Raw genomic sequence first — 18,595 nt, forward strand, 5'->3', positions numbered from 1 at the left:
TGGGAGTCGGTGGGTTTGTAATGGATATTGGTGGACAGTCTATCACCAGAGATTAAGACAGAGAGGTCAAGGAAGGGAAGGGAAGTGTCAGAGATGGACCACGTGAAAATGATGGAGGGGTGGAGATTGGAAGCAAAATTAATACATTTTTCCAAGTCCCGACGAGAGCATGAAGTGGCACCGAAGTAATCATCGATGTACCGGAGAAAGAGTTGTGGAAGGGGGCCGGAGTAGGACTGCAACATTTCCATATTTTTCTCACTCGAGGGGCTGATGTGCCAAACTTCATCTTTCAGAAATTTGCCCAACAATTAACTAAATTTCAAAAAAAAACTTAAGGTTTTAAGGAAAGAAACCATTGCTAAGCAAAAGTACAGCAATGTCATAGCAATAAATTAAGTGAAAAAAGAGTAATTAATGAAAATGACCAGCGTGTGAAAGTGTCAGGGTGTGAGTCTCCGGGGGAGGCGATGTTGTAGTGGTATTATCACTGGACTGGTAATTCAGAGACCCAGGGTAATGTTCTGGGGGACCAGGGATCGAATCCCATCACTGCAGATGGTAGAATTAAAAGTCTAATGATGACAATAAAAACCATTGCCAATGGTCCAAAAAACCCAGCTGATTCACTAATGTCCTTGTTTGGCCTACACGTGATTCCAGACCCACTCTTAAACACCCTCTGAAATGGCCTAGCAAGCCACTCAGTTGTATCAAACCGCTAAGGAATGAAACTGGATGAACCACCCGACATCGACCTAGGCAGCAGAAACAACAACGGCAGTCTCAGCCTTGTCAACCCTGCAAAGTCTTCCTTAAGAACATCTGGGGGCCTTTGCCAAAATTGGGGGAGCTGTCTTGCAGACCCTTCAAGCAACAGCCTGACATAGCCATACTCGTGGAATTATATCTTACTGATGATGTCCCAGACACCACCATCACCATCCATGGGTATGTCCTGTCCCACTGGCAGGACAGGCCCAGCAGAGGTGGGAGCACAGTGGTATGCAGTTGGGAGGGAGTTGCCCTGGGAGTCTTCAATATTGACTCTGGATGCCATGATGTCTCATGGCATCAGGTTAAACATGGGCAAGGAAACCTCCTGCTGATTACCATCTACCATGCGCCCCCGCCCCCGCCACCACCCCCCCCCCCCCCCCCCCCCCCCCCCCCGCCACCACCCCCCCCCATGTTGAACACCACTTGGAGGAAGCACTGAGGGTGGCAAGGATGCAGAAAGTACTCTGGGTGGGACTTCAATGTCCATCACCAAGAGTGGCTCAGTAGCACCACTACTGACTAAGCTGGCTGAGTCCTAAAGGACATTGCTGCTAGTCTCGGTCTGAAGCAGGTGGTGAGGGAACCAACAAGAGGGAAAAATATACTTGATCTCGTCCCGACCAAGCTACATGTCGCAGATGCACCTGTATCAGTAGGAATGAGCACCGCACAGTCCTTGTGGAGATGAAGTCCCGTTTTCATATTGAGGATACCCTCCATCATGTTGTGTGGCACTACCACTGTGCTAAATGAATAGATTTCAAACAGATCTAGCAACTCAAGACTGGGCATTCATGAAATGCTGTGGGCCATCAGCAGCAACAGAATTGTACTCAACCACAATCTGTAACCTCGTTGTCCAGCATATCCCCCACTCTACCATTACCACCAAACCAGGAGATCAACCCTGGTTCAATGAAGAGTGCAGGAGCGCATGCCAGGAACAGCACCAGGCAAACTTAAAAATGAGGTGTCAACCTTCTGTAGCTACAACACAGAACTACATATGTGCCAAACAGCAAAAGCAGCAAGTGATAGACAGAACTAAGCGATCCCACAACCAACGGATCAGATCTAATCTCTGCAGTCCTTCCACATCCAGTCGTAAATGGTTCACAGAACCTTAACAGCACAGAAGGAGGCCATTGCTCTGCCTGTTCCCCGTATACTTGCACATTGTTTCTATTCAAATATTCATCTAATGTCCTCTTGAATGCCTCGATTGAACCTGCCCCCACCACACTTCCAGGCAGTGCATTCCAAACCCGAACCACTCTCTGTGTGAACAAGTTTTTCTCACGTCACACTTGCTTCTTTTGCAAATCGCTTTAAATCTGTGCTCTCTCGTTCTTGATGCTTTTACGAGTGGGAACCATTTCTCGCTATCTACTCTGTCCAGCCTCCTCATGATTTTGAACATCTCTTTCAAATCTCTTAGCCTTCTCCTCTCCAAGGAGAACAGTCCCAACTTCCCTAATCTATCCTCATAGCTAAAGTTCCTCATCCCTGGAACCATTCTTGTAAATCTCTTCTGCACTCTCTCCAATGTGTTCACATCCATCCTATGGTGTGATGCCCAGAGCTGTACACAATACTCCAGCTGAGCTCTAATGTGTGTCTTATATAAATTCAGCATAACCTCCCTGATTTTGTACTCTATGCCCCTATTAATAAAGCCCAGGATACTATATGCTTTATTAACTGCTCTCTCCACCTGTCCTGCCACCTTCAATGATCTATGCACATATACACCCAAGTCTTTCTGCTGCTGCACCCCTTCAAAATTTCACCCCTTATTTTAAATTGTCTGTCCATGTTTTTCCTACCAAAATGCACCACCTCACACTTCTCCACATTGAACTTCATCTGCCACCAATCTGCCCACTCCAGCTACTTGTCTGTGTCCTTTTGAAGTTCTACACTGTCCTCCTCACAGCTTCGTACCATATGCAAACTTTGAAATTGTCCCCTGCACACCAAGATCTAGATCATTAATATGTATCAGGAAAAGCAAGGGTCCCAATACTGACATCTGGGAAACTCCACTACAAAGCTTCCTCCAACCCGAAAAATATATTGATCATTACTCTCTGCTTCCTATTTTTCAGCCAATTTTGTATCCTCATTGCTACTGCCCCTTTTATTCCATGAGCTATAACTTTTCTTAAGTCTGTGGCACTGTATCAAATGCCTTTTGAAAGCCCATGTACACCACATCAACAGCATTACCCTCATCGACCTTTTCTGTTACCTCTTCAAAAAAAGCTGCAGCGAGTTAGTTAAGCACTATTTCTCCTTTTGAAATCCATGCTGGTTCTTCCTTATTAACCCATATTTTTCCATGTGACTACTAATTCTATCCCAAATAATTGTTTCTAGAATCCTGCCCACCACTGAAGTTAAACTGACTGGTCTGTAATTACTGGGCTTATCCTTATAACCTTTTTTTGAACAAGGGCGTAATGTTTGCAATTCCCTAGTCCTCTGGCACCTTCCCTGAGTCTAGTGAAGACTAAAAGATTATGGTCAGTGCCCCTGTAATATCTACTCTCACTTCCTTCAATATCCTTGGATGCACCTCGTCTGGTCCCGGTGCCTTTCAACTTTAAGTACCGACAGTCTATTCAACACTTCCTCCTTATCAATTTTGAACCCTTCTAGTGACAGAGTTTCCTCATCTGTCACCATGGCCTGGTAGTATCTAACCCACTAGTAAAGACGGATGCAAGATATTAATTTACTACTTCAGTCATGGCCCTTTCATCCATGTGTAAATTCTCTTTTAGGTCCCTAATCGGCCCTACTCCTCCTTTCACCACCCTTTTCCTATTTATATGCCTATAGGAAACTTTAGGATTCCCCTTTATGTTACCTGCCAGTCTTTTCTCATAATCCCTCTTCGCTTCCCAAATATGTTTTTTCACCTCCCCTCCGAACCTTCTGCATTCCTGTTGGTTCTCAATTGTATTTTGGACAATTAAACAACGCACTGGAAGAGGAGGCTCCACAAATATTCCCACCCTCAATGATGGAGGAGCCCAGCACAGCAGTGCAACAGATAAGGCTGAAACATTCGCAACCATCTTCAGCCGGAAGTGCCAAGTGGATGATCCATCTTGGCCTGCTCTGGAGATCCCCAGCATCACAGATACCTGCCTTCAGCCAATTCGATTCACTCCACGTGATATCAAGAAATGGCTGAAGGCACTGAATACTGCAAAGATTATGAGCCCTGACAATGTTCCAGCAATAGTCCTAAAGACTCATGCTCCAGAACTTGCCACGCCCCAGGCCAAGCTGTTCCAGTTCAGCTACAACACTGGCATCTACCCAGCAATGTGGAAAATTGCCCAGGTATGTCCTGTACACAAAAAGCAGAACAAATCCAACCCGGCCAATTACTACCCCATCAGTCTACTCTCGATCATCAGATAAGTGATGGAAGGGGTCATCAACAGTGCTATCAAGCAACACTTGCTTAGCAATAGCCTGCTCACTGACGCTCAGTTTGGGTTCCACCAGGGCCACTCATCTCCTGACCTCATTACAGCCTTGGTTCAAACATGAACAAAAGAGCTAAACTCCTGAGGTGAGGTGAGGTGAGAGTGACTGCCCTTCACATCAAGGCCACATTTGACTGTGTGTAACATCAAGGAGCTCTAGCAAAACGAGTCAATGGGAATCAAGGGGAAAACTCTCTGCTAGCTGGAGTCTATCTAGCACAAAGGAGGATAGTTGTGGTTGCTGGAGGTCAATCATCTCTGTTCTAGGACATCACTGCAGGTGTTCCTCAGAGTAGTGTCCTAGGCCCAACCATCTTCAGCTGCTTCATCAATGACCTTCCTTCCATCGTAAGGTCAGAAGTGGGGATGTTCACTGATGATTGCACAATGTTCAGCACCATTCGTGACTCCTCAGATACTGAAGCAGTCCATGTGCAAATGCAGCAAGACATGGACAATATCCAGGCTTGGGCTGACAAGTGGCCAAGTAACATTTGCAACACACAATTGCCAGGCAATGGCCATCTCCAACAAGAGAGAATCTAACCATCAGCCCTTCACATTCAATGGCATTACCATCACTGAATCCCCCACTATCAACATCCTGGGGGTTACCATTGACCAGAAACTGAACTGGACTAGCCATATAAATTCTGTGACCACAAGAACAGGTCAGAGGCTAGGAATCCTGCGAGAAGTAACTCACCTCCTGACTCCCCAAAGCCTGTCCACCATCTACAAGGCACAAGCCAGGAGTGTGATGGAATACTCCCCACTTGCCTGGATGAGTTCAGCTCCAACAACACTGAAGAAGCTCGACACCATCCAGGAACAGAGGGCGCTGGTGAGAAGTGACTGAAGCATTCTGGGAGAAGTCACCACAGCCACTGCGACTCAGGAGGGAATCGAGGAGAAGGACTCGTGCACTCAACAGGAGGAAGAGCATCCAACAGAGGGTGCTGGTGAGAAGTGACTGAAGCATTCTGGGAGAAGTCACCGCAGCCACCGCGACTCAGGAGGCAATCGAGGAGGACCCACTGTAAAATAACGGAATGGTGCGGGAAAGAAGGGTTCCATTTCATGAGGCACTGGCATCAGTATTGGAACAGGAGGGATCTGTACTGTTGGGACAGTCTCCATCTGAACCGATCTGGGACCAATGTTCTAGCGAAAAGGGTAAATAGGGTGGTCAACAGGACTTTAAACAAGGAAGTTGGGGGGGAGGGAGGGGTAAAACTCCAAGAAGTATGACTAATGGGAAACAAAGCAGCAGGTTAGCATGTGGGAGGGTGGATTCAATTTCATGGAAAATTATGAAAAACTGAAAAGAAAGGAGAGCCCAGGAGAGGCTATTAAAGTCTCCAGAACACAAGATAGGACAGAGTGTTTGGAAAAGGCTAGGAATCTAACTTCAAGCACATCAGATAAAGGGACGACAATGAGTAGGGGGATGGGAAATACAGGACTGAAGGTGTTGTATCTGAATGCACACAGTATACGAAATAAGGTAAATGAGCTTGTGGCGCAGATTGAAATTGACAGGCATGATGTGGTGGGCGTCACGGAGACATGGCTGCAAGGGGATCAGGACTGGGAGCCAAATATCCAAGGATATACATCCTTTTGAAAAGATAGGCAAGCTGGCAGAGGGGGTGGGGTTGCTTTGTTAGTAAGAAATGAAATTAAATCGATAGCAAGAAATGACTTAGAGTCAGATGATGTAGAATCTGTGTGGGTAGAGTTGAGGAACCGCAAAGGTAAAAAAATCATAATGGGAGTTATGTACAGGCCTCCGAACAGTAGTCAGGATGTAGGGCACAAGATACACCAGGAGATAGAAAAGGCGTGTAAGAAAGGCAAGGTTACAGTGATCATGGGGGATTTCAATATGCAGGTAGACTGGGAAAATCAGGTTGGTAGTGGATCCCAAGAAAAGGAATTTGTGGAATGTTTACGAGATGGCTTTTTGGAGCAGCTTATGGTGGAGCCCACTAGGGAACAGGCAATTCTAGATTTAGTGATGTGTAATGAGGCAGATTTGATAAGAGAGCTTAAGGTGAAGGAACCCTTAGGAGGAAGTGACCATAATATGATAGAATTTACCCTGCAGTTTGAGAGGAAAAAGCTGGAATCAGATGTAATGGTATTACAGTTGAATAAAGGCAACTACAGAAGCATGAGGGAGGAGCTGGCCAGAATTGACTGGGAGATGAGCCTAGCAGGAAAGACAGTGGAACAGCAGGAGTTTCTGGGAGTAATTTGGGAGACACTGCAAAAATTCATCCCTAGGAAGAAGAAGCATACTAAAGGAAGGACGAGGCAACCATGGTTGACAAGGGAAGTCAGGGACAGCATTAAAGCTAAAGAGAAAGCATATAATGCAGCGAAGAGCATTGGGAAACTAGGGGATTGGGAAGCCTACAAAGACCAACAGAGGACAACTAAAAAAGAAATAAGGAGGGAGAAGTTTAAATATGAGGGTAAACTAGCCAGTAATATAAAAGAAGATTGCAAGAGTTTTTTAGACATATAAAGGGTAAAGAGAGAGTCAAAAGTGGAGATTGGGCCGCTGAAAAATGACGCTGGAGAAGTAGTAGTGGGAAACAAAGAAATGGCGGAGGAACTGAATAGGTACTTTGCGTCAGTCTTCACGGTGGAAGACACGAGTAACATCCCCAAAGTTCAAGAGAGTCAGGGGGGCAGAGGTGAGTATGGTGGCCATTACCAAGGAGAAAGTGCTAGGAAAACTGAAAGATCTGAAGATGGATAAATCACCTGGACCAGATGGATTACACCCCAGAGTTCTGAAGGAGATAGCTGAAGAGATAGTGGAGGCGTTAATGGTGATCTTTCAGGAATCACTCAAGTCAGGGAGGACTGGAAAATCGCTAATGTAACCACCATGTTTAAGAAAGGAGTGAGGCAAAAGACGGGAAATTACAGGCCAATTAGCCTGACCTCGGTCATTGGTAAGATTTTAGAGTCCATTATTAAGGATGAGATTTCAGAATAGTTGGAAGTGCATGGTAAAATAGTGCAAAGACAGCATGGTTTCATCGAGGGGAGGTCATGCCTGACAAATCTGTTAGAATTCTTTGAGGAGATAACGAGTAGGTTAGACAAATGAGAGCCAATGGATGTTATCTACTTGGACTTCCAAAAGGCCTTTGACAAGGTGCCGCAAAGGAGGCTGCTCAGTAAGATAAGAGCCCAAGGTGTCAGAGGCAAGGTACTAGCATGGATAGAAGATTGGCTGTCTGGCAGGAGGCAGAGAGTGGGGATAAGGGGGTCCTTCTCAGGATAGCGGCCGGTGACTAATGGAGTTCCGCAGGGGTCAGTGTTGGGACCACAACTTTTCACTTTATACATTAATGATCTAGATGAAGGAACTGAGGGCATCCTGGCTAAGTTTGCAGATGATACAAAGATAGGTGGAGGGACAGGTAGTATTGAAGAGGCAGGGAGGCTGCAGAAGGATTTGGACAGGTTAGGAGAATGGGCAAAGAAGTGACAGATGGAATACAACATGGGCAAGTGTGAGGTCATGCACTTTGGTAGGAAGAATAGAGGCATCGACTATTTTCTAAATGGGGAGAGAATTAAGAAATCTGGAGTGCAAAGGGACTTGGGGGTCCTGGTCCAGGATTCTCTTAAGGTTAACTTGCAGGTTGAGTCGGTAGTTAGGAAGGCAAAAGCAATGTTGGCATTTATTTCCAGAGGACTAGAATATAAAAGCAGGGATGTGCTGCTGAGGCTTTATAAAGCTCTGGTCAGATTCTCTTAAGGTTAGCTTGCAGGTTGAGTCAGTAGTTAGGAAGGCAAATACAATGTTGGCATTTATTTCGAGAGACTAGAATATAAAAGCAGGGATGTGCTGCTGAGGCTCTGGTCAGACCACATTTAGAATATTGTGAGTACTTTTGGGCCCCGTATCTCATGAAGGATGTTCTGGCCCTGGAGAGGGTCCAGAGGAGATTCACGAGAACGATCCCAGGAATGAAAGGCTTAACATATGAGGAATGTTTGAGGACTCTGGGTCTATACTCAATGGAGATTAGAAGGATGAGGGGGGATCTGATTGAAACTTCCAGAATACTGAAAGGCCTGGATAGAGTGGACGTGGGGAAGATGTTTCCATTAGTAGGAGAGACTAGGACCTGAGGGCACAGCCTGAGAGTAAAGGGAAAACCTTTTAGAACAGAGATGAGGAGAAACTTCTTTAGTCAGACAGTGATGAATCTATGGAATTCATTGCCACAGAAGGTTGTGGAGGCCAGGTCATTGAGTGTATTTAAAACCAAGATAAGTAGATTCTTGATTTGTAAGGGGATCAAAGGTTACAGGGAGAAGGCAGGAGAATGGGGTTGAGAAACATATCAGCCATGATTGAATGGCGGAGAAGACTCGATGGGCTGAATGGCCTAATTTCTGCTCCTATGTCTTATGGTCTTATGGACAAAGGCCACTTGATTGGCACCACATCCACAAACATTCACCCCCTCCACCACCATTGCACAGTGGTAGCAGTGTGTACCATCTACATCCACGACCACTATCATCTAGAAGGACAAGGGCAACAGATGCATGGAAACACCACCATCTGGAAGTTCCCTTCCTAGTCACTCACCATTCTGACTTGAAAATATCTCGCTGTTCCTTCGCTGTCACTGGGTCAAAATCCTGGAACTCCCTCCCTAACAGCACTGTGGGTGTATCTACACCACATGGACTGCAGCAGTTCAAGAAGGGAACTCACCACCACCTTCTCAAGGGTAATTAGGGATGGGCAATAAATGCTGGCCCAGCCAGTGATGCCCACATTCCATGAATGATTAAAAAGAAACTCCCAGTCTCAGGGTGCTCACTCACTCGGCCTAACCCACTGAGAGTGGCTGCATGTGTGTTGGTGTGTGGTGGTTGGAGTGAGTGAGAAACCCGAGACTGGGCGCAAGGCAGACTTGCGTTCATCCCGCCCCCACCCTTCCCACTAGATTCAGTCAATCAATCCCATGCACTCCCAAGTTCCCCTCCAAGCCACTCTCCATGCTGACTTGGAAATATATTGCTGTTCCTTCACTGTCGCTGGGTCAAAATCCTAGAACTCCCTTCCTAACAGCACTGTGGGTGTACCCACACCATATGGACTGCAGTGGTTCAAGAAGGCAGCTCACCACCACTTTCTCAAGGGTAATTAGGGATGGGCAATAAATACTGGCCTAGCCAGCGATGCCCACATCCCATGAGCGTATAAAAGAGCCCCACCACTCCCCACAAACACACTGAATCACTCACTCTTTCCCACCCCACACACACACACACACACACACACACACACACTCACTTTCCCACACACACGCACTCACTCTCTCACACACCCTCACTCACTTTCCCGCACACACACATTCACTTTTTCCCACACAGACACACACACTCTCACTTACTCACTCTCATTCCCACGCACACACTCTCACACACGCACATACACACACACACACTCTCTCTCTCTCTCTCTCTCTCACTTCCACATACTGACCATGGTACAGTCTCCTCCACGGGACCAATGCGACTTTGCCCTTCCAGTCTGCCAAAACTTCACCTGCCCCAGGCCCAACACACCTGGCTCCCAGGGCTCCAGCCCCATCATTGCTTCGCTTCCCTCAGCTTGACAGCCCTCAGCACACTCACCGATGACAGTGTTCGCTGCTCCTCCAGTTAGATAATGTTTCTCTCCCTCATTTGCTGCTGAAGGCGAAAGAGAAACGGTTTCTGATTGGAGGAGAAGCGCCATGCAGAATCTTCCGTTGAAACTCACCTGTTTGTCCGGAATTTTGAAACCTGGCTGGGGATCAGCATAGAGGGGCTTCACAGGCCCTGTACCTGTCCTGGAAGTGTTAATGGGGATAGTGTAGAGGGAGCTTTACTCTGTATCTAACCCCATGCTGTACCTGTCCTGGAAGTGTTAATGGGGACAGTGTAGAGAGAGCTTTATTCTGTAGCTTACCCACGGTGTACCTGTCCTCTAATGGAATGGGAGCTTCACTCTGGGCCAGATTTTCGCAGGACCTGATTCCAGAATTCCCACCCACATTCCCAGCACTCCCACTTTCCCTTGGTGCGAGATAAGGGTGCAAGTAACAAGCCTGTACCCTACAATCCCAACCTGGCTGGCCTATTGCAGGGACAGGCATCTCCCACTCACTGGCAATTTTTGTGGATTCGGGCCAGCTTCTCCATGACTCATGGTTCACTGATTCTCAGAGGAGTCATGAATAACCTGGTTTCAGGAACCTTTTGGAAGTAAACTTCAAAAGCTCTTTCCCATGACTTTCTTTCTTCCTCCATTCAAACCCAATGTCAATTCACACCTCTACCCCCACCCCCACCCACACCCCCTACTCACCAACCCACCCCTATGGTCCCTTTTAGCCTCCTTTTAAGTCTGGGCTCTTAACCGAGCTTCATAATGTACAGTCAGCTGAGAGTCCAGGCTTTTAAAAGGATTAACTCTGTTTACACAGCTGGAGAGAAGTGTTGACCTTGCTTGATTAACAGTTCCATGAAGTTACAATTAGATCATTTCAATTCTGTATTCTATTTTGTCAATGGCTCAGTGTTTATTTGCACAAGATTAAGTAGTATCAAGTGCTTAAAATTTCTGTTATTGATACTTTAAATGTCTATTTGACACTTTTATGGAATTGTAGGAGCACCAGTTTTGTTTTCAAAAGAATTATGAATGGATGTCTTTAAGCAGTTTCACACATGCCATTGTAACTATGGAGTTTACTGGTTTTATATAGCATATATAATAAGTGAATGAACATAGAAGGGCCATGAGTTGGCATGGAGGATATGAAGAGCCAAGGGGTGGGTGGGGAGCATGGGTTGGTATTCAGTTGGCATAAAGAGAGCCTGAGAAGTGGATGGATGGTCTGATGGGCTGTGAGGGGTGAGGGACAGAAAGCCTAAGATGTAATCAATCAACTGGGACCAAGATCCAGAGAACCAATATGGAACTTTTAACCAGCTCGCCTCGGCACTCGGCCACCCCTGTGGCTGCCTCCAATCTCCTTTTGGGTGGCAAGCCCGATTCCATCCCCCACCCACACCCCAGCCCCCACCCTAACCCACCACTCGAAGTGAGGATTCGCCATTCTGGACTCTTTGTACCAAGGTGGGTCTCCCAAGTTAGGAAATTTACCAAATCGAATATCCCACCTCGATAGCAAATGTTTTGGCCCTCTGTACCTACATACATACGAAGATACGAATTAGGAGTAGACCACTCAGCCCCTCGAGCCTACTCCGCCATTCAATAAGATCAGGCTGATCTGATTGCAATCTCAGCTCCACTTTCCCACCTACCCCTGATAAACTTTCACCCTCGTGTTTATCAAGCATCTCTCTAGCTCTGCCTTAAAAATATTCAAAGACTCTGCTTCTACCATCTTTTGAGGAAGAGAGTTCCAAAGACACTCTACCCTCTGACAGAAAAAAATTCCCCTCATCTCTGTCTTAAATGAGCGACTCCTTATTTTTAAACAGTGACCCCTAGTTCTGGATTCTCCCACAAGAGGAAATATCCTCTCCACATCCACTCTGTCAAGACCCCTCAGGATCTTAAAGGTTTTAATCAAATCACCTCTTACTCTTCTAAACTCCAGCGGATACAAGCCTAGCCGGTCCAACCTTTCCTCATGAGACAACCTGCCCAGTCCTGGAATTGGTCTATTAAACCTCCTTTGAACTACTTCTAACATATTTACATCTTTCCTCGAATAAGGAGACCAATACTGTACACAATACTCCAGATGTGGTCTCACCAATGAATGCCCTGTATAATTGAAGCATAACCTCCCTACTTTTGTAATCAATTCCCCTCTCAATAAATAATAGCATTCTATTCGAATGTTTCCTAATTTTCTAATTACCTGCTGTACCTGCAATACCAACCTTTTGTGATTCATGCACTAGGACACCTAGATCCCTCTGAATCTCAGAACTCTGCAATCTCTCACCATTTAGACAATATGCTTTTTTATTCTTCCTGCCAAAGTGGACAATTTCATATTTTCCCATATTATACTCCATTTGCCAGACCTTTGCCACTCATTTAATCTATCCAATCCCTTTCATCCCCTTTATGTCCTCTTCACAACTTACTTGCCTACCAATCTTTGTGTCATCAACAAGTTTTGCAACTATACCTTCAATCCCTTCATCCAAGTCATTTGTACAAATTGTAAAAAGTTGGGGTCCCAGCACTGATCCCTGTGGCTGCACCACTCATCACATCCTGCCAACCAGAAAAAGACCCATTTATGCTAACTCTGTGCTTCCTGTTAGCTAGGCAATCTTCTATCGATGCTAACATGTTACCCGCTACACCATGAGTTTTTATTCTCTGAAATAACCTTTGATATGACACTTTATCAAATACCTTCTGGAAATCTAAGTACAGTACATCCACCGGTTCCCCTTTATCCACAGCACATGTGGCTCTTTCAAAGAATTCCAATAAACTGGTTAAACATGATTTCCCTTTTATAAAACCAAAACTTGCTGAGGGAATCATTGGGAAAGTGTTGAGGGAGTCTTCACGTGGAATCGTCCTAGATTTACATTAAGTGCGATAGCGGGCGGGAAAGGAAATGTTTTACCCGCCGGCTGCAATTGCGGCTTCTCGTGCCATATCATCCCAATCACACCTCGTTAATCATGCATTCCCAGGAAATGCACCATTTCACTGGCAGGCAGGCAGGCTCCGACTCGCCCACGACACTGTCGTTTCGCCGCTTCGTTACGTCAAGTGCCACATTCAAAGTGCAGCCGTGCACACCTCTCAGTGTTTTTAACCCAGGACTGCCGCAAAGAACACATGGCCCCAAAAGGCAAGAAGACTGCAGCCCCCCCCTGGTTTAGTGACGCGTCCCTCGAGCACCTTTTGGACACTGTGGAGGTCCGCCATGGATATCCTCTACCCCCGCCCTGGCCATTGGAGGAGCAACAACATTACCACTCCAGCTTGGTAGGTGATGGCAGTGGTGATCAGTGCCAATGCTGCATAGAAGAGGTTGGCCATCCAATGCAGATAGAGGATGAATGATCTCATCTGTGCAGCCAGGGTATGGCAGCCATCTCATCATTCTAAACTCCCCACACTCAAACCCATCACACATTCACTGGCATCTCACTCACTACCAGCTCAAGGGGCATCACTACTCTCTCTCTCTCTCTCTCTCTCACACACCCTTGCGTCTCCATCTGGCCTTATCTCCTGTGGAGACTGCCTCCCCAGCCCTCACCAACTTGAGGCCTCTTGCACAGATCAACATGATCCCACACACACCCCCTGGGATACCCTCCTTCCCCAGTACAGCCTTCGCCCTGCAGCCTCTTCCCTTGCCTGAGGCCACTTCTCCCCCTTCCCCGAGCAAGCTCTAGCCCTGCAGCCGTTGAAAAGCCACCCACACCTTATGGCTGGTCTGGTAGGTAAAGACCTGCATGTGAGCCCCCGTAAAAGTGATGTGGTGCTGCCTGTGAAGCCTGGTGCTGATGGCTGAGTGCTGCCCTAGGTAAGGTAGACAAACAAACCTTGAAGTCCCAAGCGAATGGCGAGTCGCCAGGTGCACATCGCTTATGTTAAGTTGCGAAACATGTCAGTGTGCAATCACACTGATGTGATCAGATGACCCAGTGTGAAGGATAATTCTGGTGAGCTGGACTTATAATGATATGCTTATGCATTACTATGAAGTCCCCGACTTCTGATGGCAGGAAACATGGTCCAGCGTTGACGGGCTGAGCGGACGATCGCAAGCTGGATTCACGACATCGTGAAACTGATTTTTGGCCTTGCCATGTTGTCTGCACACACCATCGAACATGCCCGAAGCCAATGGGTATGGAAAATTTCGCCCTTAATCTCTGTTTAACTTGTGCTGTCTCTGTCCTGGGAGTATTTGATGGGGACAGTGTAGAGGGAGCTTTACTCTGTATCTAACCCTGTGCTTGTAACTGCTTCCAGAGTCATTGAAGAGCTAAATCATTTCTGACAAACTGTGAACTTGAATGAATTGCTTCTGTTGGTTTTGTTGGGATCTTGTAATTCTTTGTCTTTAATAAATGGTTGAAATATTTTTTTAAACAGGTCCTACTGGTCCTAAGGGAGACCGAGGTGAAAATGGCATTGGCCGTTTGGGTGAGCCAGGAACACCTGGACCTACAGGTGAGATAATACATATCCAGATCAGCTTGAGATAATACAGTTTTGGTAGGATGAATAATGAGGTCACATATCCCTTGGAAAGGAGTTTAATTGGGGGGAGAGAAGCAGAAGGAACTAGGGGACAGACTCACAAATCATTAAAAGAAGCAACGCAGAGTAACAAGACTATAAAAAAATGTAGACAAAGTATTGAGGGTTATTTCTGATGGAATAGAACTGAAAAGGAATGAAGTTATATTAAACTTATTCAGCATTGGATAACAGTGAACCATTCAGACCTCTCAACGCCAAGAAGAGTTGCATTTACATAGTGCCTTCCATGAGCACAGGATGTCCTATAACATTTCTACAGCCAATGAGGAATATCATATATTGTAAAAAGGGTATAGGCAACCAGAAGGTGCAGAAACAAATTATAAGGATGGTACTAGAACAAAGAAGTTTAAACTATCAAGAAAGGCTAAACAATTAGGACTCATTATTCCAGAATAGCAAAGACTGAGAGGGGAGCAGTTAGAGGTTCCTTATGAATGGATTTGATAGAGTAAACATGGAGAAGATGTTTCTGTTTTTGGTGAGTCCAAAACTAGAGGCCTTAAAGATAACGTAGTCACTAATAAATCCATCGGCCTCGCCTGGTGATAATGGGATGGTAATGGCTTCAAATGGTGTTGGTAACACTGGCAATGCAACCGACGCCATTTTGAAAGGAGCATCCAACCAGGTGTCTGCCTGTTTCAATCAACAGGTCCTTTTAAAAGAGACAATGAGGTCCTGGTTAAGGACCTTGATTGTTATTTTAACCATGACCTGGCTGGATCCTACACCGTGCAGCCTTTAACCGGATCTATGGAGAATAGAAGAGAGGAGGCCGGAAGAGCAAGTGTGAAATTAATTTTGCAGGTTCGAGAGGAGTTGGGGCACTCCTCCAACAGCTGCAAAATTAAATTGGGCAGCTTCCATCTCAGGAGCCCCGCTCAGCAACCATGAACCCTCCTCACAATTAACCTTCCTGGCAGCCGCCATAAGTTAATCTTGAGGCTTCAATCCAGTGAGCTACACCATAACCCCTGCTAGGTTTAAATGAAGACACGGCCTCAATCATGAGGGTGGGGAGACTCTTCATCACTGTCAAGCTAAAACCCTCTGGTTTTAGATCTTCAGTGATTGGGGTTTTTCTTTGTTTTATTGACCTGTTAACCCCAAGCTTTCAGACATTGATAAGCAGCCCACTGTTTTGTGGTTTCCAATATCTTGCCTTTCACCCTCAGGTCCACCAGGACTCCCGGGATATGGTAAAATTGGCCCGCCGGGTCCAGCCGGCCAACAGGGTGTGCCAGGTGTCCCAGGCCCACCAGGACTTCAAGGAACATCAGGGAAAAATGGGCGTTGCACACCCTCTGACTGCATCATGAGGGTACCTGAGCCTTTTAGTGCCAAGAATTCAAAAGGACCACCTCATTGGATGAATTAATAAAGACTTTCCTTCATTTGCATTTTTTTTAGGGGGGGATGGTTGAGATGTCTGATTTTTTTTTCCCTCAGTTATTCCTTTTGAATGAATCATGCGAACAGCCTTTGAAGGTTGGCCCAAGCAGTGATTTATCCACCCAATGTATTATTTAAATGGTATTTGTAAAGGTTTCTGAATTTCTCCAGTCTGTGGCAATAGACCCAATGTTTTACTCACTATGATTAGGTCACTGTAACCTTTCCAATACCACTATAGATGCATTATGGATATCCCTGTGGAAGCCCAAGAGTCTGTCCTTCAACCTTTTGCGACATGGGGCACCAGTTGAGGCTTAGAATTGCTAACTCTGGTTGCACACATTTCAAAAGGTTTCATCACATGATCTCCCACAGCCCCACTCCATCCTCACAACCCTGGCTGCTTGACATGTCAATCATCACGGTGCTCCGCCTTCCCCAGGCCAAATGGAAAGTGCATAAACTCTAGTTCCTAACTGGATGATTCTCAGTCAAAATACCTTGTTCCCATCTCCAATATTTTTATGACTTTTCATAAATGAAAGTGGTCAACGAAAATGAAAAGATAAACACATTGTTTTTTCTTATGATTTGCTGGTGAGGTAAATCTTTAATTCCTGGAACCTTGAGGACAGTCCTGGAGAGTTGGTAACCCTAGTTGGGGTACCACCATTGGCCAGATTAATTGCGGGAAGAACATGAAATGGACGTACTGTTCCCCAGTGAGACTCCAAGGGGCAATCGAACTTGAACATTATGCAGACCATGAGCCTAAATTTCCTGTACAGAACAACTGTGCACAGCGTGACCCAGAATTACCTGTGCACAGCACAAAATTCCTCACAAATACAAATTCACAAAGCTCGTAAGAAAGCTGGAGATATCACAATGGTGCAGTGAGATATTCTCCTGAGCTACAAGATTGACACCCTGTCCTATGGGTGGGAGGGTAAACGAGGGACAGGAAGCCACAGCTAGGCAGACCTAGGGACAGCCCCCAACAATAAGGTGGCAATAGAAGTGATGATGCGAAAGTGAAACTGAACATCACAGAAAGGGGGAGCAGCAGCTACATATTGGACTTCCAATGGTATTTCACCCCGTGCTGTATCTGCCCTGGGTGTGTTTGATGGGGACAGTGTAGAGGGAGCTTTACTCTGTATCTAACCCCGTGCTGTACCTGTCCTGGGAGTGTTTGACTGGGACAGTGTTGAATTACTTTCAACCTTACCATCCCACTGAAAGATTTTTGCGGTCAGATTGGTCAGGTAATTTACCCTTCACTGAAGATAATGGAAAGCAAATCCAGGAGCCAGTTGAATTACGACAATTGGAGAAGGTAAGGTTTAAATACCCACCATGTACCTGGGAATTGTTCCGTTCTCTGACATTAACTTTCCAACCTTAATGAGCAGAACAATTCATCAAAAGGTAAAAAAAGGAAGAGTATTAAATGGAATGAAATAGTTCTTCAGTTCACCCTGCACCTAGAGCTGATCAACTTCACTCCTTTCTTTAACATTTCTCTGAAATCAACACAAATTCTCCATCTCCCATAAGCCTATCATTTAAAGAAAAGATTGTTATTTGGGTCTTGACCCAAAGTGCAGAGTTGATCTCAAACTGGAGATGTTGACTATCATCTCTCTCCATGCTCTCCCAATCTCTCTCCCAGCTACTGGGACACACCCTCTACTCTTTGTGGGTTTCTCATGTGTATCTCTGTATGTCAGTCCCTGCTGGTACAGGGGATAGCTGCTTCATCACACAATCAGACCGCCCAACTTACAGCAAATGGAAGCAGGACTTCCTGTCTCACATAAGCTGAATTGTTATCCTCCCCCAACACCTCCACCTCCCCCGTAAATGTCTTCTCTGCCGTTGGCATGGATCTTGCCTGCCTGTCCTTCTGCTGGTCTCCACTTGCCAAGATGTCACCATGAAATGGAAATATGTTGTCTAGAATTGTCTGGTAAAATGTATTATCACAATCATGTGTTATTGCAACTTCTAAATGCCAACTGTTGGAGATCAGGGAGTTCCTCATGACCCCTGTATTAAAGAGCATTAAAAAGAATTTTGAACGAGCCGATCTTTGGAATTAGTTGATTTCTCCTTGCTTAGCAATGTTGAAATGTGATAACAAGGTGTTCCTTGGCACTGTCTTCAATGAGAATTGTATGGTGAATTCCATCTCTGTTAATCAGAACTCTAGCCCTGGTAAAGGATGATTTCACATCTGGCCTTGAGCATGCTGTGAGAATTTCCAATCTGCTGGATATATTTCTGCACCTTTCTGCTCTCCAGTAGTGACTCAGCCCCAATGACTGCATCCAAACCCCATGCCATCTGAAGGTATATCTAAGTCTTGCTGGCTGGAGCCTCTTACAGGGACAGCACAGATACAGGAAACATGGCCACATGCTACCCAGCTCCATTCACCTTTATTTTAATCTTTACTTCCAAGTGATGTGTGCCGATTCATATCTCATGTTTTACACCCAGTGTTAAAACAACCCCCAGTATGTTTTGTACCAAAACATTTCCAGGCCAGGGACCTTGTTGGTTTTGGTCTAGTTTCTGTGATTTGGGT

At 45.8% G+C, this 18,595-nt stretch overlaps 1 protein-coding gene across 5 annotated transcripts in view; it reads left to right on the forward strand.

The window, feature by feature from the left end:
- The window catches only part of col16a1 (collagen, type XVI, alpha 1), a 512,937-nt gene extending 494,848 nt beyond the window's left edge, over positions 1 to 18,089 (forward strand). For all 5 annotated transcript variants that reach the window (XM_041212846.1, XM_041212840.1, XM_041212847.1 and 2 more), the window contains 2 exons: positions 14,434 to 14,511; positions 15,783 to 18,089. In XM_041212846.1, coding sequence (XP_041068780.1) covers positions 14,434 to 14,511; positions 15,783 to 15,985 — 281 coding nt within the window. In that variant the 3' untranslated portion in view covers positions 15,986 to 18,089. The remainder of the gene's footprint in view (positions 1 to 14,433; positions 14,512 to 15,782) is intronic.
- Positions 18,090 to 18,595: the final 506 nt, after the last annotated feature.

Source organism: Carcharodon carcharias, chromosome 19, assembly GCF_017639515.1.
Source record: "Carcharodon carcharias isolate sCarCar2 chromosome 19, sCarCar2.pri, whole genome shotgun sequence".
NCBI lineage: Eukaryota > Metazoa > Chordata > Chondrichthyes > Lamniformes > Lamnidae > Carcharodon > Carcharodon carcharias.